Raw genomic sequence first — 27,386 nt, forward strand, 5'->3', positions numbered from 1 at the left:
AAGCGGTCACATTGGTTATGTTTGTATTCTGGTTATACCCCTGAGCCTTGGAACTGACATAAGCAGTAATAAGTCCGACTTTTCTACCAACATGTACACACACACAGACAGACACACTACGTAAGGCATTTTTAACTGTCAGAAAAACTTTTTATTCTTATTTACAAAATAGAGAAGTGCTTGGTTTAACTGATTTTAAAAGATGTACTTGAGGGGGGCTGCTGTGAAGAGTGGTCCCTTCCTTTATTTGTGATACTGGATGCTGTATTGTGTGCCCTGAAATGTATTTTTGTACTAATAGACAATTTATTATGGCACATCAGTACTATTTTTCTTTTGATATGACAACACTGCTTCAACCCAACACTAGTTTATTTTCCCGTGTGGCTGACATTATTTTTTATTTATTTTGGTTCGTTTTTTTTGTTTTGTTTTTTTTTTTCATTTGCAACACATTTCTAAGTATACTACTGTATTACTAAATAAATTCATTTATAAAGTAAATGTTCCCTGGAGTGTTGTGTTGTTGCTTTCCAGATGTTTTACATACAGCCGCAGACCCGAGGCATTGTTTTCTCTGAGGATTCCTCCGAGTGTTCAGTTCGGAAGTCGGTGATTTGTGGTTGCTCAAAGACCAACTCGGTGTGTAACTGTGGACCGCTGAACAGTCGGATGGATTGTTCTGCACCAGAAATATTTTGTTTCAAGTTTTTCTCACCAGTCTACAGTCTGTAAAAAATTTAAAAAACCCTTTAGAATTGTTCCCGTCTGTCATATGATGATTCAGGACTTTGAAGAAGCCATTGCAGCCTTTAGACTTCTGGTTTGAGTCTCTGCAGACTTTTAATATCTGGAGTTTTGCAGTTTTTCCCACTCTTCCATCAGGCAGAACGTGCCTGGATCGCTGCCTTAAAGACGTTCATTTGTCTTTAAGTCTGGGCTGTGGTTCTCTGAAGTGTTACAGCCTCAGGTTGTAGAACAAGTTCTCCTCATGGACAACTCTAGTAGTTCACTCAGTTTTCCTCTGGCTCGGTTCTTTAAACGTTCTCAATCTCCAAGCAGTTTCCAGTTTTATTTTTCCCCTCAGAATGGCTCCCGGCTGTTGTCTTTACCAGAAAACGTCTGTCTGATGAAACGCTACGGAAAAGATCGATCATTGGAGGTTTCTCTGGTGGATTGTTCAGTTTCTTTATTTCGCTGAATGTTCTCTGTGGAAAAGCACTTTTGTTCAGTCCAACACTGGCAGCAGGTTTTCCCAGCTTCGTTTCACTCTTGACCCAAACTTAGACCTAAGACGAGCGAACCATGAGAAGCAACCCCTTTTCTTTTTTTAAAAACACATAAGAACACATTAAGAACATTTAAAAAAAGAAAAAAAAAATCTCTTTACTTCTTCTGCTGGTGTTTGGAAAGTAGTGACAAAGCCATCAGAGGTTCTGTAGGTCAATCATTTCACTAAAGACTCCTATGTGCGGTTACAAGAGTGTGAAACATCAGCACGTGTGCCACTAAGTTCAGTTTTGACGCAGCACATCAGTGCAGAACTACAGTTAAACTCACCACAGATTATACATCGAGGTACACAGAGGTCAGTATCCAAAGTTAATGCACATCCGTGTAAAATCCGACCATCATTAGTCAGAAGAAGCTCGTAACAAAACACAACAGTGAGACATTCGCCGTCAGCTTTATGGAATTTCTGAAACTGTAGAGGTGCACAGCAGTTTACCTGTTAAAATAGTCTCTTCAAAACGAGATGGGATGTGTCGAAAGTCTGTCCCTGAGATTAGTTGGCTGTTAAGGTCCATGAATGTGCAGTTTGAACTACTTTCGTTTCTGTGTTAGAGTTTGATTTCCCTCGACGCGATTGCTCTGTAGATCTCCTCCGTCATGGGGACATAAGTCTTTTTCTCAGGGTCCAGGAAATACAACGGATCTTCGATGAGGGCGGGGTTGAATCCCTCCTCCACCAGCTTCACTTTCTTCATCTTGAACGTTCCCGTCATTTCCAGGCGGGGCTGCAAAACAAAACAATTTCATCCGAGCTCAGCAGCAGCGAGTCAAACCAATCACATTATCAGCCGGGCGTCTCTCCGATCCACAAGCGGTTTCTTTGTCTGCATCTTACACAGAACTCTGTGTTTACACTTTGTGCGACAGCACTGTCTGTGTTCATGTTGAGGCCACGAAATGATCCCAATCAGATCCAGTCAGTCAGGAACGTTAGCGATACAGTAGAAATGTTATTTGTGTCTATAATCGCTCATTTTCACTAGACTGCCTCAATGCTAAACGAGCAGATCAATTGCCTCATTATGAAACCTGACGGAGCCTGAAAGCAGCGTCCTTACTGTCGCTGTTTCACGCTCAGGCTGTATTTGTATTCTTACTCTGTGCTTACTGTGTAAAGTCCTGCCACACAAGGTTCTGTTGTGGTGGAGCCGAGGAGAACCATAAAATTCACAGTTCGTGGAGCACACTGGACAAAGTCACCACAAACAAAACACTCTTTGTTCGGGCCTATATTTAGTCAAATCTGAGTATTTGAAAGTGGGCAAAATCAGCTGAGGGAGGTGTGTTTACAACTGTGAGTGAGAATATGGATGATGTCACAGATTAAAAGTAGTGACCCTGTCGTGGAGTCATGGAAAGCAGCGAGGAGGAGGAGGAGGAGTTCAGTGCTACTTTTCATTATTAGTTTTACACAGTTTACACGTGCATGGCCCACAGAGTCGTGACCGCCTTTTCAGTACCTCCAATTGTTTAAAAAGCATGTCTTGACGAGAGCTCATATCTCATTAAAAAAGGCCCAGGCTTTGTTTAGTGTTCACTGCGACGCCCGGGTGGTGCTGTGAATATCCGTTTATCTAAATGCAGAAATGTTCTAAAAACAATGTAAATGTGGACACTGACTGCATCTTCAGCACACACAGGAGTGAAGTCTGCCCTCACTTCCTAACTATTTTCCATCCATTGCCCCAGACTCCATACAGCCACCATCTGTATGTGCAAGCCTTTGAAATGAATAAATCGTTCTGCTAAGGTTAGCTCGTTTTAAGACATTACTCAGTAATTGCTTTACTCTGACACTGAATTGCTGTTAGCAGTGAAGCTTTGTGTACGCTTCATGCTCACAATGTTCTCAAATGCCCTCTTGGTTGTTTGCATCCTTTCCTACTTCACATGTGCCACGTTTCTGCAACACTGCGCACTTTCCAACTTCCAGCATTTTTCTTATTTTATCTATGGGACCTATTCAATAGATTGATTGTGACTGCAGACACAATCAGCCCGGTCAACAGTTGTCACACAGTTGCTGCTGCCCGAGTCTTCGTTAATTTAAAATAAATAATAATAAAAATCACTGCGCTGGCTTCCTGAGTGTCAAAAGAGAGATTTTTTTCAAACCTTTCGGAGGATCCAGAGCCCTCAGCCGACACCCGCTACAGGCTTACTCAGTGTTCCCAGGATTAAGACTAAAGGTCATGCAGCTTTGCCATCAGCTCATTTAAATCAGAGCCTAAATAAATTAGATTGCCGCGGCTTTAAAATCATCTAAAAGAAAATAACCACCTCAAATGCTAAAAAAACACACAAAACCTTTTTTCTTTTTTAAACGTAATTCCTCACCTATGTACAGCTTATAGTTTGAATGGTTCTATAGGACTAAACCTTCCGGGAAGACAAGTCTCATCTTCCGCCCTGACAAGTACACGCATGCAGCAAAAGACATTTTAGTCACCTGAATCCGGACGAATCTGGGTCTTGCGTAAGCTGGGAGGTAGCCCACGACCTGCTTGTAGGTGTCTGAACAGTCGAAGTCTTCTTCTTCCCTCAGAGTGACAGCTGCCATGCCGATCCGCCCCTCATGACCTGCTCAGCATTCAACGGCATCAGTAACTTACAGCATTTAGGGTCATTTTTTTCTCCTAATATATCTACAAGGCTCCATGTGATGTCAGTGGTATTTTTACCTTCAACTTTAACGCCATAAACGTTCGCTTCTAAGATGCAACGAGCCATCGTGAGAGTGTCTGCAACCTCGGACGTGGCGACGTTCTCGCCTTTCCATCTGTTAGAGACAGCAAGCAAACAATCAAAGATAAGAGGAGCGACACAGTCGGGCTACAAGTGCGTCAGTGTGAATGACTACAAAAACAAAGGCAACGCGTTAAACGGTCTTCATCTGAGTCACAATGAAACAAAAGGAAACAAAAACAGAGCTTTGGATCAGTGGCAGCAGCTTACTCTTCTGTCTTCACAGAATCAGTCAAACTCACCTGAACGTGTCACCCACTCGATCCTGGAAGTACACAAATTTTTCATGGTCAAACCGTAGCAGATCGCCGGTGTTGAAGTACAAGTCGCCCTTTTTTAAGACGTTGCACAGCCGTTTCCTATCCGTCTGTTGCTTGTTACCAGCGTACCCAACAAAGGGAGACCTCCGAGTTATCTTTCCAACCAAAAGCCCAGTCTCACCTGTTGAGGACACAAAAAACGACCAGACATAATGTTTACCGAGGCGGACGGGAGAGCGAATAGTCAGCAACTCAACAATTGCTTCTTTGAAAATAACTTTTTACCACAGAAAGGTTATTTTGCTCCCGAGTTTTGTTGTTGACTCACCTGTGGCTGCTTCTATGCACAGACCCTCCGAGTTTCTGATGGGCTCCTCCCTCTCGATGTCAAACTTGATCAACGTATAGGGGAAGAAGAACTGGGAGGAACAAAGAAAACGCTCATCAGTTCCACTGTGAATGCAGAGGTCTGATCTTAGTTTGCAGTGTGAAGTAAAACTGAGTCGATGCCGGTGGACGTCTTTGTAACCACACAGGAACCAAAGTGTTGGACACCTTTGCATTAAAGGCAGGAATTGTGTCTTTCAGAGTACGATTGACTCTGGATTTCTTTGGCCTGATGTTGATTTTTACGAAGGTAAAAATATCAACCTATTGGCCAACAGTCATCTGCCATTTTTCTGCATTTATATTCTGAACCAAGCTCTGATATCAGAACATATTGCCTAACATAGAGTACAGAGCAAAGGTATTGAGCCACCTCTAATTTCTTCACATTTTCCTGTTAAAGAGCCAGACTTTCTTGAAATCTTTTGAAGTAGTCTTGAGCAGTAGTTCTCCTTGAACCACCGACCTTCCAACTGGCAGATGACCTCTCTTTTGTTTGCCAGGGTGTGCAGTGCGTCTTTAAAACAATTGAGGAAATTGGACAAGTGGAAGCCAAAAGAAGAAGTGTCATCTCTTAACAAAAAAAAAAAGATCTACTGCGGATGAATAGTATCTGAAAGTGATGAATTTAAGAAATCCAGCAAAGACCTGACACAGGATGTAATGTATCTGGACATTCAGCTGATCCACTTACTGTTCCCTGAAGCCTCATCAGAAATGGTCTCCATGGAAGGGTGGCTGTCAAAAAGCCATTCTCAGGGAAGGGAAACAGGGAGAAAAGGCTGAGGTATGCCAAAGGACACAAGATGTGGACAAAAAACCCAAAAAAATCCGTGGCTTCTGGAGGGATGAATCCTCCCCTGAGCCCGAACCTCAACATTACTGAAGCAGTGTGGGATCATTTTTACAGAGAACGGGACTAAAGGCAGCCAACATCCAAATAAGAGCTTTGGGATGTCCTTCAAGAAGCCTGGAGAAATATTCCTCAAGACTACTTTAAAAAAAAATTAAATTAAATTAAAAAAATCACAGAAAGCTATCGAAGAGGGTTCAGGCTGTGTTGAAGACTAAAGCTGCTCACACCAAATACTGATTTACAAGCTCAAGAATGACAAGATTTTACCCTTTGATACTGCATTTCCATTTATGTTGACACGTTTCAACAAACCGCTGCACCTAATTTCAGTTTTCCTGGCAATATATAAAAGAAAACTCAAGGTTTTGCACAGTGCTGTCCACAGTGATTCTGATTAATAATCAGGCTCTTCCTTCGCCACTTCTAATGCTATGCGGTCGATTCTTTTAAAGTGAATGGTTGATAAATCAGCCTGCGCAGAGGTCAAAGCAGTGGCAAATCTTAAACATCTCGGTGTTCTTTGTTAAACTCACCTGCAGTAGGACTAAAAAATTAAACATGAACTGATTGAGACCGACTATAAAATGTGATCCACAGCACATCAACAGATACTGAGATGTTTTTTTGTTGGGAATCAGAGTATTCTTCCATAAACTTGGAATATGTGGAATCTGCTGGCAAGGGAAAGGATTTTGGCACCAGAAGCTTTCTGTGTTCTGCATGTGTGGGCAGCAAAGACTTAATCATATTTGAGCAGGCTTTCATTCCATGTAGGTAAGGGGTCAATGTGGAGAGCTCAATAGGAGGTATCAATTGGCCAAAAGTGGAAACTCTACACCATGGACTAGAGCTGGACTGTTTGCATGGAGGAAAGCAGCAGACTTGCTTCCTGTTCCTACCCTGTGCACAAAATTGACTCGTCCCACAGCACCGATCTTGGACGTGTAATTGATGAAGCCGATGTTTCCCTCTGTGGCAGCGTACAACTCTCTGACTTTGATGTCCCCGAAGCGATTCAGAAAGTCGGACCAAACGTCGCTTCGGACCCCGTTGCCGATGGCGATTCTAACTTTGTGGTCCTTCTCATTTTCTTTCTGCAAAATGACAAATGTTCAAAATTGGAGGCGTGCGCAAACACCCACCGTTAGAGCAGTAATAGCAGCAACTTGACCTGGACTCCTTTACCCTGGGCGTGTTGCAGAGATAGCGCAGCGTTTCACCAATGTATTGCATCACTGTCACATTATACTTCCGGCAGTCGTCCCAGAACTGAGAGGCAGAAAACTTTCTCCTCAGAACGATGGTTATACCTGCAATTAACAGCGTATCACACAACATTTCTCTCTCGACCGCTTTTGTTCTCAGTGTTCATGTTGCTCTTGTACGCATGAGGATTTAAAGGATCCTTACCTCTCTCAATAGAGCCGGCCATCCCGATCAGGAAGCCTGCGCTGTGATAGAGTGGCAGATTGATGTAGAAGATGTCCTCTGCTGTGACTCCACATGCTGCCTGGAGGAAGGAGGCGGCCCACACCCTCTCGTGGGTGACAACAGCTGCTTTAGGCAAACCTTCCACGGTCAGAGAACAATAAATCAGTCAGTGCTCTGCTCGCAACCTCAAAACTCATTTCTGTAGTGTGATCCACTTCTGTTGTGCACATTTTCAAAGCTACACCAGCCAATATTTCCGTGACAACAATGAGTAAAAACCAAGGCCTCGTGGCTCAACTCATTGCTCGGGTTTAACAGCCTGTAAATTCAACATTTTTATTCACGCTCGCTGCTCACACAGCCACGTTTCCAGGTAAGCAGCTGCTGTACACACTCACTGTGCATTAGCTGCGCCGCACCAGCAAGAGGACAATGTTAGCAACTAGCTGGTGACCATAACAGAGCATTTAGCATCTAAAGAGCCAGAAATGTTCAGTGGGAATTGATGCCATCGACTACAATCTACATATAGACGCCACGTCTGCTCCAGGTTAGCTGGATGTCTAATAGGAAACTGCTTCCTTACACTGTTGGCGTATTAAAGCTTTTTGAGCTACTGTCATGTGACAATGACAGTAACTAAGCATTAAGCACTCAGTCCCACAAGCAAGTGCATGCATTAGTTTGTTTTGGGTTTTTTTTTTGCCCATGCTGGGTTCAGTCGCTGAGAAGCACAGAAGAGCCGCTTCCAGCAAATTCTTGTTGAATAAGTAGACTTTGATATCAGTTATACTGAGCAGTAAGTCACACACTCAAGTGTTTCTGTCAGGAGTGAACAAACAGAATTATGAACCGATTCATCGGTGGAGTGTGCAAGTTCTCCTGGCCTGTTAAATATGTACAAGAGTTTCCAAATTGATGTCCCCACTTCGATTAAAGAGGTGTATTTACAAGGGTAATACAATAAATGCAAAATAATTTTTTTCCTTTACAAAGTCCGATCGATCTCTTCACCCCACATGTGATTTGTGACTTTAACGTGAGAGAATTTCAGTATTTGTTTCTCAGACTTTTAATCCAAAGGAAAATGCAGAAGAGTTTATTGATATATATATATATATATATATATAAATTAAAAATCTGACTTTTCAAAATGTAACTTTCTGCTAAAAAAAAAAAAAAAGAAGTTAAGCACGCTGTTAAATATTTCTGCAGGAATCACTTTTCTGGTGGTTTCATGCATCGGCAAGACGCGAAAACACATACCTGTGAATGGTGCCACCATTCCACTGAACTACAGGGGATAATGCACCGAGATACTCTGCAATGTACCAACAGAGGCAGGAAAGAAGAACACTGACCAGGATGTAAACAATGAAGGGTTCAGACTTAGAAGAAACTGCCTTTGAAGGTTATGAGAAACACTTTTACTGCCTGCCTAATCCCAATTAGTAATACTTTACATAAATGCAATTTTGTTTGTTTACGGGAAAACTCCAGAGTTGGACACATTTTTAATCCTAACCCAACCTGGTGGCGTTGAACGCCTACCCCCACTAGATTCAATGGACACCTCTCAGAAACCCAATCCAAGAACACAAAGGTTAGAGCCTCAAAAATGACCTCAGTTCAGCCGAGACCTCTTTGTCACAACAGACCAGCTGATCCAGGTTTCAGACTAACCTGACACCTGACTGCCATAATGAGTGCGGTTTACTGCTGTACCTGTGGTGCCGGACGTGTAGATGTAGAGAGCAGTGCTCTTGATGTTGATGTTGCTCCGAAGGTCAGGGGACAGCGGCTCATCTGAGGCCTGGGAAATTTTGCCAGACAAAGCGCTGATGCCCCGCACGCTGCTGCTGTCCGACAGGAGGTACACACTGATACCCTGCTCTCTCAGCGTTGGCAAAACCTCCTCCACAGCATCCTGCAGCTCTGCAAACACAGAAAAGCCTTCAGTCTGTGTTGCGCAATGCTGCACGTGTTGGCCTGTATCATGTTACCAGACCCCCACTGGGACAGGAGCACATGGTGCGGGAGATTCAGCACAAATGGATGCATTTCTCAGCAGAGACACTAAACTGGAGCACTGCAATGATTCCTGGGTGGAACGATACTTCAAATGAACTCGTGTGGTTAGGGCAAGTGTTTCCACATCTTTTCTACTGGTGTGGTTTGTTATTCAGGCTGGAGCTAACACATCAGAGGAGAAACAACACATTTAGGCATCTAGGAGGAATCCGTATAATCACATCTCTTACATATGCAAATAATGATAACTGTTTTAGTTTTATGTCTCTCCAAAAAACAACAATTTTCTCAGCAAAGTGAACACGCGACTCGTGCAGCTTTTATCCTCTTGATCTTACTCCACACCTCTGGGGCAGTTTAAATCAATAGCAGCCTTTGAGCTGAGACCTTGCCTTTGTTAATGATTGATCAGTGCTGATCTCTGATTAGTTCTAATCTCTGATTAGGTCAGATCTATTATGAGGCAGAGTAGTCCTAGGTGGGGATTGTAAGTCTTGGAACCTGCGGACAGCACATTACTGCAGTGGCAGGTGGCGATAGAAACTACACTCTGTGGTTTACTCTGCAGCAGCTGAAGCTCATGAACAAGAGGCAAAGTAGAGAAATGCCCCTTGGACCCAGTTGAACATTTCCTCTTTTCCACCAACATAAGACAGGCCCATGTTGGAGTGCCTGATTTGCAATGCGTTTCCACTGAAACAATGGAAAGAGGTTTTCAAGGATCTTAAGTGGAACCGATTCAAGAAAGCAACGACAAACTGGTCTAAAAGTGGTAAATGTGGCATTAAACCTGCAGTGATCTGTATAAAAACACGTTAGTTTGGGAAAAATTCAACATGAATTAAGAACAGAACCTGAGAAATAATAAGGATCGCTGCTACATCTAAACTAATTTTGAGGTCCTGGGTCAAAATCTAACCTTTAACCCTCTACATGTCATTCCAGCCCTGACTGAGAAACACAATGTTCTGAGCTTAACTAATATTTTCTATGTCAGTGGAACATCTCATCAATCATTACCTGCAAGGTAAATACATCAGAAAGAAAAGTAACCAAAAAAAAACATTGATTTATCATTTGCTCCATCTCCATTTAACTCCAATTTCAGTTGGAGTATTAGAAGCATTTACTAAATGTATTAAATCAGCCCCCTGCCACACATATATTACCAGTCTGCTGTCATACTGCTGGGACTTTAGCAGTGGGCTTAACTAACTGGGGTCAGGGCCCAAATAGTCGAGCTGAGAAGCACGACCACTACACATTATTTGGATTTCAATGTATTTTTAACATGTTCACAGGGTTTTTTACGTTTTAACTTGTTGACAACTCTGATCCATGAAATGTGGCAAGATGTCCTTTCTGGACGGTGCTTTTCCAAGGGGGCACATGGGGGGATGGGGGGGGGGGGGGGTGTACTAATTTGTCTAAGCTTAGGAGTGAGCTTTACCACCTTAAATCGCAAAATTAACAAAAATTACCTCAAATAAATACAAATAAGTGCTATGATGAAATGCTGTTTGGGCAACAAGCAAGTGAAAGAACCCTTGCTGGAGGAGGCTGCCACCCTAACTGCAAGAGCCTGAACACGTTCTGACCTGGAGAGGCGATGATCACTTTGGCCCCGCAGCAGGAGAAGCAGTGCAGCAGGGACTTGGATCTGATGTTGAAGTTGAGTAGTGCAACCGGGCAGCCAAGTTTGGCCAAACCGAGCCAAGTCCACACGAAACACGGCTCGTTGGGCAGGAACAGGGCGACGGCGTCTCCCTCCTTGAGTCGGGCTTCAGCCTGCAGAGCTCTGGCCACTTTGTTGCTCTGTTTGTCCACTTCGCCATAAGAATACGTGCGACCCTCAAAGTGCAGAAGGATCTTAGCGGGGTGTCTCTTCACCGCGTCTAAGAAGCAGTCCAGTATGCTGTAAAAGGGTTTGATTTTCTTGTATTTGATCAGTCTGAAGCCGAGCTTGAGGCTCCTCAGGATGTACGCGCAGTCGTCACTGAAGTAAGGGCAAAAAGTCCTGATGTATGAAAACAACAGAATAGCCAATCCGGCTAGAACAGTGAAGCACATGTACATTTTGCAGAGAGCAGCGAAGCAGCCAGAAGAGGTGGAAATGGTGCAGCTTCTCCGCAAAAACTGTGACAAAGTTCACTCGCCCGGTTCTGGGCGGCGCTCAGCGCTGGCCCACCGACCCCTCCTTCATTCAGGGGAATGTTCTCCAGTTGCCAGATCGGCTGTTTCCACATCCACCCTGCAGCGATTATTTAACGCTTATCTTTGGTGTTTGCGGTTTGCTCGTGTTGTCTCACGCTGCCGCTGCTGTTGAGCAACACCTTCGCCGGGCGCAAAATAACAGACGTTGGGAGACGCTTCATCTCACCGCTGCAAACGGACAGGGAGCTGAACAGCTTGCTGCTTCTGAATGCAAGCGAGGGTGAAAAAAAAAAGACTGGGACGTCACTCTTGCACGGTGGCTCTCAAGGAAGAACCAGACGTCATTTAGTGCGCAAATGGCAACCCTCATCAAGAGCGCACAGCCTGAGTGGCGGTGGGAGTGTGGCCCCTCAGCTCAGCTGTGTTCGGCTGCTGACTTATGGGGAGGAGCAGCTACAGTTACACAAGCTTTTACTGTGTTCAGAAATAACACCCATGCTGCCTTACAATGCTGTGCTGGCACGAGCAGAAACACGCAACCCGTTCAGTTTTTATGGGATTGAGTGAAAGTTCTGGGACACTGTTCCTTTTGTCATAGGACACAACAAACAAAGAAGTAAAAGCACAGAAAACATTACAAAAGGCCAGATTTCAGGAAATGCAACAACCAAACAAAAACCACTTCTGATTTCAGTTTCCTTTAAAAATTGCTGATGTCCCTTTGAATATATATATATCTATATATATATATATATAAATAAAAAGCACCGTCCATAATACATCCATTTTATATTCCACTGTCCAAACTGTTTCAAACTGCCGGGAGCCTCAGGTTAGGGGTGAAAGTTAATGGGCTCAAGTCACAGAAATGAGGAGCCCCAAAACTTAAGCTGGATTTGACAGCTCTGACATAGAAAAATTAAAAGAAAAAATCTTAAGGTTTCATTTTCAGACCGAACAGAATATCATGTGAGCTATTCCTCAGCAGCGCAGCTGCATGCATCCTTCCATAGGGCAATATTGGCCTTTGGCATCTGTAATGGAAAATTCTACAGAGAAGGAATGGTTAACCACACAAAGAAAGAGGATTTGCCAGAATGAGAATACACACCAAGAAGCCACGGTCTGACGCTCAACTGGAAAAACTTGCTACGGGTGAAACTATTGCCAAAATCACACCTTAGTGAGTTTGAGTGAAATCACAGCTTCAGTACCCAAATGTTGCCAAAGAGAAACAAACAAGGAAACTCTTTAAATTCATTCAGAAATGACCAGTTCATTGAAATCAAGCATTAGCAATTACATTTAAGCGTTTGGTCATCATGTCAGATGCAGACTTAGCAGGAAGACGAGACTCAACCTCGCTGTAAACCTGCCACAACTGACTCCTTAAGACTCCACATTGGGCCATCTACAGTTTTGTGGAATGGGATTACATGCTTCCATATTAGGAAATCCTTATTAATCTTAGATGGTGCTTTTAAAGTGTGCAGGACGGCTCGTCGCACTCTGCCTGAAACGCTGTGTTTTAGCTCCTGTCTCATTAAGAATCCCTCCCTGAAAAGTCCAGCCTGCTCTGATTAGTCAGAGGCTGAAGACGCCAGATACACACCTTAACCCTACTTCTATGAGGCAAAAAGTCCCTGCTGTCGACCACTAACGGTGTTTTTCCATAACATGAAATGTGAGGGCCCGGAATTTTTTTGTTTTAGGGGGGGGCTGATATCATACAGTGACGTGGAAATGCAGGAATGCTGTTACCACCTTTGAAATGACAGGATCATTTAATTTATTGTATGTATGTATCATCAGGAACACATTAACACACACATATACATACAGGCCTTTAGATTGTAACACGCTACAACTTATAGAAATAAAAAATGTGTTTGGTTAACATTATTTTTCACTTTGCACCCTGTGCCCACCTGTTTTTTTTTACTTCCTCTGGCTTCTGCTTTAGAGAATCTGTGTCCACATTCAGGGGCAGGGTCCACCGGGGGGAACTGCACACCAACATCGGTCCTCGAGAAGACTTCACCACCTGGGTGTCAAAGTCCACATCGAACACGCTCGTGAACTTGAAAAGTAAAACATTTTAGTCAAAGTCTACGAACAAGGACGCTGACGTCAGCTGACCTGCAAAGTGTAAATAGCACCGAGAAACTGAAGCAAGTTCCACGAGCCCAGAGTTGAAAGTATGGGCTGTTCCCCTGCACCGTCGGCCTGTCAAGTTAATCATACATTTGTCATCTTTTGAATCACTCATATATGAAAATATGAGTGATTCATGACATTTTGAAATTTTAAACTGTGCACACACTAGAATGTGACAAATACGATGTCACCATAAGGGAATTTTTGACTTAGTAGCAAATATAATCACATGAAGTAAGTAAGCAATATGAGCTTTGATTGAAAACCCATTCGTGAGCCATCAGGACCAGTTTGTCACGTTTAGAGCCCTCGCATTGCTGAAACTCTGCTATCCACACCCCTTCTGGCAGTCTGAGGTCAGCTGGTCATAACCTGCTGGTGGTTCCATGGACCCACTTTAAGTCTCGAGGGGACTTAAAGGCTTTTAAAGCCCCCAGACCGTGGAACACTGCAGTGATTCTGCTGAAGCTTTTAAAAAGCAGATCGATACCCTTCTATTTAGGCAGGCTTTTAATCAGCCAAGGGCTTGGTTTTATGCTGCATGTTCTGTTTGCTCTTATCTCCCCTCTGTCTTATCTCTTATCTCCTGTGCTCTTATGCCTTCATATGTGACCGCTTTTCATTCTTTGCTTTCATCTGACTTTTTGACCATTGCAAAGCACTTTGTGGCTTTTAACCTGTGAAAAGAGCTACATGCACCAACTTTACTTACTTACATTGTTTTCCAAATACTCAAACTTTTTCGTAGGGGGTAAAAGGTGAAATTGTTCAGCGGTGCAGTGGAAATGACCTGCCACTTCAATTCCAACATGCAGTCACAGCAGGAGTATCAAAACTACAGAGCCGCTGAGGGGATGTATGCACTCAGGATTTCAAGCTTCACCTTTAAAGACGAGTCCACACAATCCTGAAAGATGAAATTCTCTTCCTGAGCAGCAGGTCACCAGTGTTGGAGTGCATGGCTCCTTTGATGAAGTCATGCAGCTTCTTCTTCTTCTTCTCAGTCTGCCGCAGACCAAAGTTAAAACTGTAATCTGTGGGGATAGTGAATGTAAAAAAAACCAAACCAGAGCTGTGAGAGAAATATTTACCTCACAACAACAGCCAGCAGATTACATTACATTTTCTTTTAAAGTGTGTATTCATCCAGCAGTGTTAAACTGGGTGACACGTTCCATCATGACCGACATGGGAACGGCAGTTTACTTCAACCCAGTCCTATAAACAGCCCTGCTGCTGCGTATAAATCACCGGAGTGGTTCCCAAACTTCCCGTTTTAACGTCGCCTTACAGCCCTAAAATGAGCTTAAATCATCCGTTCATTGCCTCATGTTCCAGTCCTGCTCACCTTTCCGTGATGAGATATGATAAAAGGATGCGATTCGACACATCTAAACAGGCACAAGCGTCAGTTGAAGTTATAGTAAAATGAGCGGACAGCTGACTGACTTTGTTTGGAAGTTGCATTGTGGTTTTGATCTTTTCATTTGGATTTGCTGACGTTAAGCAAAACCTGCTGTTGGAAGCTTTTGTCTCACAGTTCATATAAATGTGCAGAATGAATCTGCAGAATGCTGCTGTGGCATGAAGACGAGTGGGCAGTCTGCAGGGTTTGGCGTCAGGGATCACCGCTGCCTCGGAGGCCCGATAAAGAGCAACCAGAGCTGCACACGGAGCACAGCTTCTGGGTCCTTTACTGCCGAATCCTGGACCTTCAACGCCTTTGGAACCTCAACATGTAGACTGCTGAACTCTGAGGTTAAACTCTGGCTGCTTGGGTTGAAGCTTCCAGGAAGCCAGATCCATTCAGTCTTCGAAGTTCTACATATATTTTGTAGCTGAAGCAGTGAATTACACACAGAATGTCTATTAATGTCAGAAAATATGTATGAAAATATAAAAGGTTTATTAAAATGACAAAAATATATAAAATACATTTGTAATTTATGGACAGCATATCTTATTAACTTGGTATAAAACGTTTTTTACAGATTTAAGATTTAAAAAAATTAAATAAAAAAAACCACTTGGATCTATAACCCTGTTGGCTGCCAACAGAGAAACAAACCTGACTTTAATCCTGCGTTCACTGGGTCTGAGCTGCCGCTGCATCTGAGGACATTTCTATGCAGCAGGAGATGCTTTGACCTGAAAGAGTTCTCTCAACAGAAATTATCTGTGTAGTTTCACAACAAACACACGTCCAAAAGCAGAGGAAACGCTCACTTGCCACATGGTGTACATTTAAATAAGACAGACGGTATTTCTGACTGAGCAGCTTCTTTGGTTTCATGCTTCACTTTTGGAAATGAATAACAGGGAAGTAGAAGCTAGTTAACTCAGATCCATTTTCATTGTTATGCCTGATGTCACAGTTTGTCTACACCAAAAAGGTGCTGAGAAATACATCCAGCGTTTCTATGTACCGGAGCAAACCGAAAAAAAATCTTCTTTTGAATTAGATGGAAGATCAATACACCCATCACTCTTATTCAGTGAATGAGAAGCCAGCAGCCGGTGAGTTTAGCTTAGCGTAATAACAGGAAAACAGGAGGAAGCTGCGAGTCTAAAGGCAACTAGGTTAATGCACCAGAAGCTCCACAGCTCATTACAGATCTGCTTTGTGGGGCTTTTACATGACTGTTTTTTACCGATTTTAAGTCTTGTATCTAATTGAATGCAGACAGCTACGGCTGTTAGCTTCTTATACTGATCTTTTCATGTTGTGCTCCAATAGAAAAAGCAAATAAGCATTTCCAATCATAAACTATTAATTTAACAACATCGCACACAGACAAACTGCAATGAACTATGAAGGAAAAAAGCTCTTTTATCATGTAAACATTACACACCGTACGAAAAGGCACAATTTAATAGGTCAACTGAAATATCGTCTCTGAGCTTGTTGCCCTGCTTCACCTCACATCTGCCCTTTCTTCGTCACTTCTGCAGGTAGAACGGACTGTCAAAGCCGCTGTCCTGTTGTCGCTGTCTCAGCTCCGAGAACACAGGCCTGGAACAAGCTCCCTGCTGGTTCTCACATTCAGAACCAGGAGTCGGCTCTCTGTGCGAACGGGTCTTGGTGTGGGCAAAGATTTCAGTGGGAGGCGTTTTCTTAGAAATCTCGTTATAAACTGTTAGGTCAGAAACATCTGGACTGAGGCTGCCGAATTCTCCCATTTCACAGGCTGACGCTGCAGACACAGAAAATGGCTTCACTGGTTCCACTTTCCTCTCCAAGTAGGGCAGTCGGGGGACTTGCAGACCCATGTCGGAGTCACTACTGGTCATGCTCCAGTCGGTGCGTTTCTCATCTCTCACGGGAGTCTCCTGGGTGAGGAAAGCTCTGCTCCGTCTCTCTGACTCCACGGGTTTGCCTTGTTTGCTGGAGTCACCCCCCTCCTTTTCCGAGCTTTTAGACCTCCCGTTGACAAAATCCATGCAGGACTGAGAGGCTGTCTGATAGGAGGGTTTGTGAGAGCGAAGGTTTGTGTGAGACGTTTGGGGTTCTGAGTCCTCCTTAGATCCAGGAGTGTCCAGTTGGCTTAACAGTTTAGTTTGAACTGGATTCTGCCTTGAATCAGCAAAAGTCTGTTCCCTGTGGGGTTTCTCCTCGTGCCTGGTATCAGGAAGCTCCGTCGGCGCTGACAGGTTCTTACCCACACCGACGTTCCTACCTGGCAAGCCACCGGTGGCGGCGGTGGACACGGCCGTCAAACAATCTGCCAACACAAAACACAGATTGATGCATTGATTTGGGGGGTGTCCATAATTAGTAATGATCATTTCTGTGCAATAGGACTCACTTGGTAAGCTGTAATTCTTTCCAGATTTACTTTTGAAAGGCGTTTCCAGCACTTTAGCCATAGCCGCCAGCTTGCTCGCAGCATTCATGATTTTCTTCTCAGCTCTGCAGAAGACAGGAAGATCAATACGATTAGCCCGAGGAGCCCAAATGAAGCAAGAAAACGAGTTTAGCACAAGAACGGCTTCTTGCCCTGTCGTCTTTCCCCCATCCTCCAGTAACTCCTGCAGACAGCTCAGATAATAGCGCCGCATCTCTCTGGCCGTGTCCTGCCTCTCCCTCTGCACCTCAGTGCGGATCATCGCTGCTGCACGCTCCCGACTGTCCTGGAGGTAACGCAACATGTCTCCTGACATGTCAAAAAACAAAAGAATAACCGGTTTTATTTACATGGCACTAACATGGTCATGAACAAGGCAACAGAGGGTGTCACAGGAGCCCTCCCACACCAACCTCGAATTTTCTCCACAGTCATCAGGTACTGCCGTTTCATTTCTTCAAGGCCTCGCTGAAGACTTTGTTGGTGATCAGAACTTCTCAGAGAAAGAACATTCAACCATTAGTTTACCCAACTACGTGTTAAATATGCCCCAGAATGCAACATGGTTCAATATGACACAGTAATCCAAGGAAATAAAGATACGTTTAAATTTCACTGGACTTTAAACTAATGGAAAGATCATTATCAAAAGAATAAAACACAAACCCTGGAGTTTCTGTGGCTCTCTTCAGTTCGTCTAACTGCTGCAGGTGTTGCTCCTTCGCCTTCCGTAAGCTGCTTTCATGCTCATCTACAAGCCAGAGCAGTGTATCCAGTCAACAAAGATACAGTTTTATATTACGTCTTCTTTATTGAACACTATTTAGAGTAAAAATGGAAATATAATAAACATACCTTTAAGGTTCTGCAGGGTACTTTTGTGCTGTCGAATGCTGTGCTGAAGTTGACGGCAGGTTTTCTCCAAATGTCTCTGGAGCTCCTGGTTCTTCCTCTGCAGCTTACTTACAGTTTCACTGCACTCCTTCCTGCACCGAGACAGCTCCTTCTTCTGGGATAAAGAGCCTGAAAGTCATGGACATTTGTCTCATGTAAAGTAGGAATGGTGTTGCTGTGGTTTTATGAAATGAATAATGCGTGCTACACTAATTTTACTCTACTTGAGCACATTGCATACTTTGCATTTTGGTGATTTCTCTCGCATGCTGTTCCTGTGTTTCTTTGAGGACACGACTCAGTTTTTCTTCAGTCACCTGTGGAAGCATAGTCAAAATCTTAAAAGGAAAAATGTTTTAAAATCTTCCCAGAAGCCTGTCCTTCTTACATCACCACGTTACAGCCACTCGTTACATTTGAGATAATCTTACATCTCACCTTCTTCCAGTCCATCTTGGCCTCAGAAACTGCTCTGGTCACCAGGGTTCTGCATGTAGTTTGGATGATGTCTGTTACTGTAACCTCTGATGTGAATCCACTGGTTCTTCTGCTGTCTTCAGACTCCAGCTGATCCGTTGTCGTGGCCCTGAGAAGCTGAGCTTGGACCTCTGCCAGTCCAGTGTGAACTTCTGCTAGAAATTCATCTCTCATCTGCCGTTTCTGGGCCAGCTCTTTTTCTGCATACTGGCACTTCCACTCCTCCTCTCGTGCTCTCACAGTCTGCTGAAGCTTCGCCTCCATCTGCAAGAGTAGCTCCTCCCTTTGGAGGTCAGCATCATCCCTGGCCTGCTTCACAGCCTGCTCCAGCCTTTTGCGCTGCTCTTCCAGCTTGGCTTGGTACGCTTCCTCGCTGTGGACCCTAATGATGGAGATCTCCTGCTGTTTGTCTCTATTCCAGGCTGCTCTGGCTCCAGCCAGCTCAGCTTTCAGCAGAGCGGCTTGCTCTCTGGTCGCTTGCGCCAGCTGGCTCTTCAGAGCTGTCACTTCCTCTTCTAGCTCCTCCACCCTCCGAGCTCCGGAGCCGTGCTCCTCCAGCTGGTTCTTGTGCTTCTTGTGCCATTGCTCCTCTGCCTCTCTCAAGGCCTGGGACACCTGCAACATTCAAATAAAGATTCATAATCAATAATAAAACTTAGCTGACAACAGTGATAGTGATAAAGTCATAAAACCATATCATACCCTTTGTTCTGTGAGCTTATCTTGTAGCTGCTGCCATTTCTCCCGCTCTGTGTGCAGAGAGGTTCGATATTCTGGTAATGAAGACAGGTCCTCAATCCACCGGTTGTAGGCCCGTGTTACTGCACCTTCAACCTGACACAGCAAAATACCAATGTAAACCCCTAAATTTAAATCATTTAAAAGGAATAATTATGCAAGCATGAAAGTGTCAGCGGAACTAAGCAGCATGGTTTGTCTGCATGGGTCCAAAATACCTTTACTGAGTTCAGTAAAGCTCATTTGCCGACTGTTTTGGGGATTATTAAAGCCACTGACCTGCTTGGCCATGTCCTCCAGGTGTTTCTCTTGCAACTCTCTCTGGACCTGTTTTCTGGCTTCCTCTACAGCTTTGCGTCGCGCTTTGTTAGCTTCCAATTGCAGCTGCTGTTTCTGGGCACTGAGCCTGGAGTCCAGCTCCTCAGCAGAAAGTGTCAGACTGCTCGGCTCAGTTTCATCCGTTTGACAGGTGACCTCAGCAACCTCTCTGTGTCTTTCTTTCCTTGCCTCCTCCAGCTTCTGAACCCAGGTCTTCTCCATCTGCAAAGAAGCAGGAAAAAAGGTCACATGACGAGATGAAATCATCATCAGTATGATATGGGCTATTTTTTTTCTTAAGTCTGACCTTCAGCAGTTTCTCCTTCCATTCAGCCTCAGCCTCCTCTTTGATCAAAGCTTCCCCTTTTTCTTTGCTGCATATTCTTTCCTCAAGCAAGCCCTTCTCCTTGCAAACAGATATGTAACATTCCTGCACCGCCAACATCTTATCATTGACTTCCGACAGCTGGTCTCTGTGAAGAAAGTAAAAAGTTGTAGAAATGAGCCACAAAGGGTTGCAGATGATAATACATTTCAGCCGTATTAACAGAAGACTTACTGCAACTGCTGAACCTGCTGCTGGTGCCGTGCAGTCAGCTGTTCAATATCAGCGTCATGTTCCTGCACGAGTTCTGCTCTGACTCGGTTCACCACATCATCTCTATACTGCTGATGAATCCTCTCAGACCTAAAAAAAACAACAACAAAAAACATACTAGTAGTTAACCCAATCGACTCAAAATAAAGTAGAGAACACACTAAATGTCTCTCTTCTCTCTCTCTCTGTGTCTTACCTCTCAGCAGCTTCCTGCTTCTCTTGGTCCAACTCCTGGATCATCTCCCTCATTTTAGTGCAAAGCTCCAAATTGGCGGACTTCACCTTTTCTTCGCTCTGTTTCAGTTCCTTATTCTTCTTTTCCAGCACCTACAAGTTGAAGAAAAAAAAAAAAAAGGTTTCATTATTTTGTCTATTATAAAAGAAATACAATCAGACAATAAACTACAACCAACCTCCACTTGTTCCTGCAAGTGCTGTTTTTCTTCTTGTAGTCTCGTGAATCTTTCCTGAGAGTCTCCTGTCATGTCTGGATGTTTCATTTGGTTGCTCTCTCTGATCTGAGGACAGGAAGTAAATTTAAACTTTTTTTTCTGATCAGTGACTGCATCAGAGGTGAAATTATGGACCCTTTGTGTGTGCACCTTTCTTTATTCTTACAATGCTAAAAAAAGAAGAAAAAGATCTTAAAAATGGCCATTAGGGGGAGTCCTTACTGAGGAGTTGAGCTTAGCTTCCTCCAGCTGGGTTTGGAGCTCATTAGCTCGAGCCTGGTAGCGCTGGAGCTCCTCCTGCAGCTGAGTGATCTTCTGCCTCTTCCCTTTCAAACATCCCAGGCAGCGCTGCATCTCCACTCGCAGAAGCTTTAGAGCCTCGTCTTTGGGCAGCTTGGAGTCTGACAGGTGAGCCAGAGCGGTACTGACAAAGCAAAAGGAACAATGGCATTCTGTTGGTTTGTGTGGATATGAAATTACAGCTGAAAGTCAATGCTTCATAATGTCTACAAGGACTCATTGAAAACAAAAAAAAAAGGACAGACCCAGAGAAGATAATCAAAGTGTACCTGTGAAGAGTGCCGTTTTTCCTGTTTGCTTTCTTCAATCCCAGATCCACACAGGAATCAGACAGATGGTTCTCCCAGTCACTGCTTCCGTCTATTGCGATAATGCCATGTTTCATGGCAGATTCATACAGAGTGATCTGCTCCTTAAGATCAGCCATATCCTCCTTACAGATAAAAACAAAAAGACGGACAGTTTGAGCCACCTCCGTTCGGCAGCCCTTTCTTCGGTTATATGGAAGAAAAGTATGAGAGAGCCGACCTGTAAAACCGTATTGGTGTTTTCACTCAGTGCCTTGGCTGACAGAACCTGTTGTAGTTTGATCTGCATCTGGCTCATCTCTTGTACGGAATCTTGAAATGAATGAATAAAAACAGCTGAAGGTCATTTGTGTTGGAGTAAAACTCAGTGATATGCTGTCTGGATGAATGTAGACCCCTTCACTCACTTGTTTGCAGCAGCTTGGCACATTGTTGTTGACTCTCCTCCAGACGCTGAGTGAGACAATTGACAACTCTGGCCCTCTCAAGCTGCTCCTCTTCTCTCTGGCGCTCCAATAACTTCATATGTTCTTGTAGCCTCTGATTAACATCGGCCTGAAAACAGCAGAATAACAACACAGGAGCTGACGAGATCTGCCAGTGACCCAGAGAATATATCGTATGTCCAATTACAAAATTATGTGTTGAGAACAGATAGATTATTCACATTTTCCATTAAAACATAACAACAATGAATGACAAATTCAGACCTGTTCACTCAAAGCCTGAGAAGTGGAGTCGAGCTTCTGCTGTAGGGCCAGTAGTGCAGCTTCATGCTGCTCCTTTATGATGGCAAGGTCTCGGTCGTGCTGCTCCCGCGATCTGGACAGGGTGTCAGAGCGACAAAGCTCCAACATCTGTTGCTTCATGCTGTCCACAGCAGCATCTGCCACCCTCTGTTTCTTCGTGTTCTACAAGCAAACGACAACCACTGAACACACCAAAAAGTAACGGCTCCTGTGGACGGTCTCAATAAGGACACACAGCATGTTTCGCAAAGCAGCAGAAGCAGGAAAGCCTGAGGTCGATTGGTGTCTTAAAAATAATAGTTTTACAAGTGTGTTTGCTTATTACAAGATACACTTTGCTTTGAATAATTAGGAAAAGAAAGAGATGCAAGAAAAACAGTATTATTAGGGATTTACCTCCTGGTCCCTGTCATTGAGAATCTGTACTCGTTGCTCCATCGCCTTCAGCTTGTTTTGCATCTGAACCTCTCTCTCCTTGGCCTCTTCTATCAATCGACTCGATTCCTTTAGACTCACTGCCAGGCCATCCTTTTCATCTATTGATAATTTATGAAAACAATGATATCATATTGTCCCGACTAACATGTTCACTGAAATTAAACAAGAGTTACACAAAGGCTGGACCCACCATGTGCCCTTTCAGCGTCACATGGAGGCAGATAAATAATGAAGTAAATACTGTGTGTTTGTCATTCTAATCTATTCCACCCGTTTCAGTCAGCAAACCACAATGATGAACAAACCACAACATCAACTTTAATTATGTGATAGCAGCATGGCAATCAATACTGACGATACAGTGTCAAATGTGTTGAGCATACCTCATAACTGTTAAGTAAAAGCTCAAGGTATATGTTTGATGGCACCTGTATGAGTTTTAATCGATCTAAAGGAATGTGCAAAACTGCAACATCATGACATCTAATAATCATATTACCTTCTACGAGCTTATTTGCAAAAAGAAAATGAGACGCCCCTCATCTGAAGGCGACTACTGCAAGAAACCAAGAAACTTACCTTTGACTATTGCAAACTGATGCTCGAGGTATCTCATATTGCGCCGCGAATCCTCCAATTTTCGCTCTAAGTCTTCAATCTGCCTCTGTTGAGCTTTGTGCAAAATCTGCAGCTGGGCAAGTTGCTCCCGTTCGACGTTTTCTTAAACCCAGAGAAGTTTTCCATTCAACACACCGATCATTTACCACTCGTTTCTTTTTAACAGGCGTCATTTCGGTGGACGTATGTTACACAATTAAACTTTAGCGTTCCTGTTATTCAGAAAAAGTGTAATCCTCCGATATCTCCCTGCTTTTACGTCTTGGATATGTAGAGCTGAACTGACAGCATTCATGTTGTTGGTAAATCCCTTTGACAGTGATCTAATCAGATGATGCTGCACAGAGCAAAGCTATTGCCAAGAAAACAACTTCTTTGTAACATTTTATAAAACACTAAGCTGGAGTAATGGTAAAACGATAGTTGTATGTTTTCTGGTTGAAGCTCATCTTAAATCCCACTTAAATGGTATAACTATGCCACCCACTGACAGAAGCTGGTAGGCTCCCTACATTATCCTTTGAATATACATGAATAAAACAGTAAGTTGAGGCTCTTTATAGTCAGAAAAAAACAATATATGCCAGACAACAAACTACGTAGGTTGCTCTGCTGCTCTCAAGACACAAAATGAGAGATTGTAACATACTTTTTAAGAAATGATTAATGAAAAACTGGAGATTATGACACAACCCACAGTCTGTGTGGTCAGATGTGGGCCGCATCACGATGTTTCATATCAGTGCATGGGGCGAGCTGCAACACTGCACCACCTATTTGTTCTAGTTTTAATTCTCTCAATTTGTCTTTTACACTCAAGGGTTTACAAAACAATCTTAAAACAGCACATTTTCATTGTTTGGGACCTTTAATCCAGCAAAGAAATGAGGACAGCACGACTTACGTTGTGTTGAATCAAGGAATTCTCTTTGTAGATGGTCAAATTGACCTTCTTGTTGAGCCGCCTGTGAGTTAAACATCTTTTGCTGATGGGCAGGATGGGCAGGATGGTGAGGGTTGTAGCTGGCTTTGTACTGATTTACACCCCTGTCACCCAGTCCAGGCTTTAAATTTCACAGATCAAAACACAAATGAATTAGATGTGTAGATGTTAATCTGTTCCATAGCTCATGAATACACCAAGTTAATGCTAAACAATCATCAACGTTTTACTGCTTTTAGGCAATGGAAAGATGTGGAAAATGTGATTATTTTTCTGATCAACTCTGTTATGATGACTTTTTCAGACGACTGTGGGATGAGTCCAAAGTTAACACCTGACAAAGGATGTCTGAGGGTAAATTTCAGCTGTGGTGGGTCTACGGTGGAATCTTTATGGATTTTTTCACAGTGATAAAACAGCATAAATAAGCGCAGCCAAACCACACAACTACATGGGATCACCGACATGAAAATCCTCGTCTCTGTGTGTAGCACAAAGAGCTTTTTTTTAGGCCTGCGATGGTTTTATAGCCCAAAATCCTCCAAGTATGATGAAAACCAAGCGCATGTGGCTAGATGAAAATCTCTCCTCAGATTAATACACTTCCATGCACCTCTAAGAGATCACAGGAGATGTAATATAGGGTAGAAGAGTACATTTTTCTTCCTTTTTTTGGTTCAATTCCTGCTTAATCTACCTTTAAAAACAGCTGTCTCTGGCATTGTGTTTGTGTTGAGAATAACTGAGAAAGAGCATTAAGAGCATTACATATAACTTTGAAATGTATTAACATTTTTGGTGTGACATAATATATAGGACACAGCTAATATTTGATAATTGCAATGATGAAATAAGGCACTTACTTGAAAATGGTTTCTGGAATTATGGTCGTCATGGTGTTGCTTATCCCTGTACCCTCCTTCCTCAATATATTCCACACCGTTTTGGGTGCTTTCAGGATACGGCTTAGACTCAAACTCTGCAGAAAAATTGCTGATCCCCGTACAGTTTTCTGTGCTCATACTCGTGCATGTATGATCTCCCTGTGCAAACTGATGATCCTGGCTCCAACCGTGAGGCAGCGGTTGACTTTGAGGGTGACTTCCATATCCATTCATGTGAGCAGCTTCGTCCTCATAAGCAAACTCATCATGAGAGCCATCACCGTAGTCAACTTGGCAGTTCTTTAGAGAGAGACACTAACAGCATCATTCTTTGTTTCCTTCATAAGATCAGAGAGCAAACATATAGAATGTATATAAACTGACACTCTACCTGAACGTGAGAGGTCGGCCTTGCGTGATCAGACCATTCTTGAGTCCACTTTGACTTTGGACTAAGAAGAAAAATGCATTATTTTGGGAAACATGGCTTTGCCAATAAGGGTCCCCAGAATCAGAGACACTAATGAGTTAATGGCAACATGCGTTACCTGCTGCCAGCGTTTTTAGTGCTGCAGGTAGAACACTCCAGCTCGGGGGAGGAGGAGTCTCTGCTGTCATCCAGCATGTCATCTGGCAGGTCTGTGAGCAGTTTGTGCAGCTGCAGAGATATGGCACATGGAAATGAGTCACCAAGGTTGCTCCGCAACCGAGTTATAAAGTAACACACAATAAACAGCACAGAGAAGCAGAAGCAGTTAGTGACAGCCAAGAGGCAGAAAAAGTGTTTTGTTTTGGGCTCATCTGCCCAAAAGTATGGAAATAAAAATCTATTTGGAAAAAGTAGTTGCTACATTAAAGTTTTCATAAAAACAGCCTAAAGATGGGTTTAACTGGAAATCTATCTAAGAAGTGAAAGTAAAATAAATCCCCCTCCTTTTGTATTTTGTCATTTTAAGCACTAATTTAAGCATAATCCATTAATCATGCAAGTGATTTATCAAATCCAAATCCAAAGAAACTCTGCTTAAGTCCTCTCAAATGAACGGATTTGACACTTTTAAATGAATCACCAATAAAAAAGTTGAAGTAAAGTTTTGACAAACAAGCATGACTTATTGTAGCTCTTAACGAAACATGAATAGCAAGCCATATCACCTCCCATCTGTCAGTATCATACTGACCAAGCTTCCTTTTCAGGCAGCCATGTGTAATGAAAAAAATAAATCAATGCCTGCTGGACTTACTTCCCACAAAGACTGCTGAATATTCCTCAAATCCTCCTCTGTGTCCACAAGCGAGGGACCCATATCAGCGCAATTACACATTTAGTAAAGACTGTGGAAACCCCCTCTGCTTTAGCTAGGAAGAAAACAACCCGCCCAGCCTATTCTGTCCGCACATATGACCTTCTGCACAAAACATCCAAAACGTGCCAGTTATGCTGTCGGCTCCCTGTGGTATTACTGCATTTTGCTCCAAAAACAAGTCCATTGTCTAGACAAAACATATAGCAGCGTTAACTGGAGCAGAAACATTCCAATTACTGGTGGCAAACAGTTTCCACTTGACCAACTTATAGCACACACAGGCTATTGCAAAAAAAATTAATAAATTATAAATTTAAAAAAAAATCCAGTATAAATATTCAAGTCACATTCTGCTAAGTTCTATAGCCCGCTGTTAAGATATCCAGCAACAGTTTCTTTAGCTTTCCTTGGCTCCTGCAGGGTCAGGAATAGCAGCAAAAATAACCAACACAGAGAGTTTAAGGAGCTCACAAGGCAGAGTTAGTTTCAGCGGTGACACACCTGGAAGGAGGCTTTCCCCATGAGCCAATAATAGACCAAACTCACAGGAAAACGGACTGTAGGCGTGAGTAACAACATTACCTAGATGCTGGCAGTGATTGTGAAATTCGAACAATGTACACCTCACCCGTTTCCTCATATGACACAATGTAATCAAAAACAAAAAGCAGCCTGAAAGACTTTACACTTGCAAAGGAGAATAGTCTTTTGTGAAATATATACAAACATGACATAGAAAAATCGCTAGATAAGGATAACTGTAACTGCAATACACAGCAAGAATAGTGTTTTCAGGGGTAAAATACCTTTTTTTGTGTGTGTGTATTTGTATTAGTACAGCTCACAACAAGCCAATAGAAATGCTTTAGCTCAAATGTTAACAATTGTAGTATTTGTGTATGTGTTGCACCTCTTGCTCTCGTGCATAGTCCTCCTGGTCGTATTCTTCCTCATCATGCTGAGTTTGAAGAGCAGCACTATCAAAATCAATGGACATGTTCCACAGCCTGGTGGGGGGAAGAAGTACAACCAATTTAAAATGTGGTGAGGCATGAGGTTGTCCTGCATTTATCAGACAAATGTCTCAAGTCTTTACACTCAACCAGCACAGAGGAATGTTGAAATTCAAAGGTCTCGACCGAGACAAGGGGTAGTTACAAGCAACTTTATTTAGCTACAAAACGGTCACGACAACAGAGAATA

General features: G+C 43.2%; 2 protein-coding genes across 2 annotated transcripts; both read right to left on the reverse strand.

Annotated features, from left to right (window-relative positions):
* Nucleotides 1–1,373: 1,373 nt before the first annotated feature.
* On the reverse strand, nt 1,374–11,285 carry LOC140307256 (long-chain fatty acid transport protein 2-like). The gene is made up of 10 exons (XM_072386055.1): nt 10,602–11,285; nt 8,698–8,907; nt 6,952–7,110; nt 6,727–6,851; nt 6,441–6,635; nt 4,627–4,717; nt 4,281–4,479; nt 3,975–4,072; nt 3,743–3,873; nt 1,374–2,018 (listed from the first exon to the last, which is right to left on the reverse strand). The coding sequence occupies exons 1-10, from the start codon at nt 11,077–11,079 to the stop codon at nt 1,842–1,844; spliced, it is 1,863 nt and encodes a 620-aa protein (XP_072242156.1). The 5' UTR covers nt 11,080–11,285; the 3' UTR covers nt 1,374–1,841.
* A 4,685-nt stretch (nt 11,286–15,970) lies between these two features.
* On the reverse strand, nt 15,971–27,224 carry cep152 (centrosomal protein 152). The gene is made up of 25 exons (XM_072386056.1): nt 27,094–27,224; nt 25,425–25,534; nt 25,268–25,328; nt 24,856–25,176; nt 23,954–24,113; nt 23,011–23,151; nt 22,390–22,529; nt 21,955–22,155; nt 21,652–21,799; nt 21,465–21,556; nt 21,206–21,369; nt 20,859–21,060; nt 20,598–20,702; nt 20,381–20,511; nt 20,146–20,274; nt 19,894–20,059; nt 19,548–19,808; nt 19,233–19,364; nt 18,492–19,145; nt 18,295–18,370; nt 18,015–18,182; nt 17,826–17,910; nt 17,573–17,655; nt 17,115–17,468; nt 15,971–17,000 (listed from the first exon to the last, which is right to left on the reverse strand). Exons 1-25 carry the CDS (start codon nt 27,178–27,180, stop codon nt 16,255–16,257), a joined length of 4,917 nt encoding a protein of 1,638 aa, XP_072242157.1. The 5' UTR covers nt 27,181–27,224; the 3' UTR covers nt 15,971–16,254.
* Between the last annotated feature and the right edge of the window lie 162 nt (nt 27,225–27,386).

The sequence above is a fragment of the Leuresthes tenuis genome, unplaced genomic scaffold (assembly GCF_036924035.1).
Source record: "Leuresthes tenuis unplaced genomic scaffold, fLeuTen1.0.hap1 SCAF_5, whole genome shotgun sequence".
NCBI classification, from domain to species: Eukaryota; Metazoa; Chordata; class Actinopteri; order Atheriniformes; family Atherinopsidae; genus Leuresthes; species Leuresthes tenuis.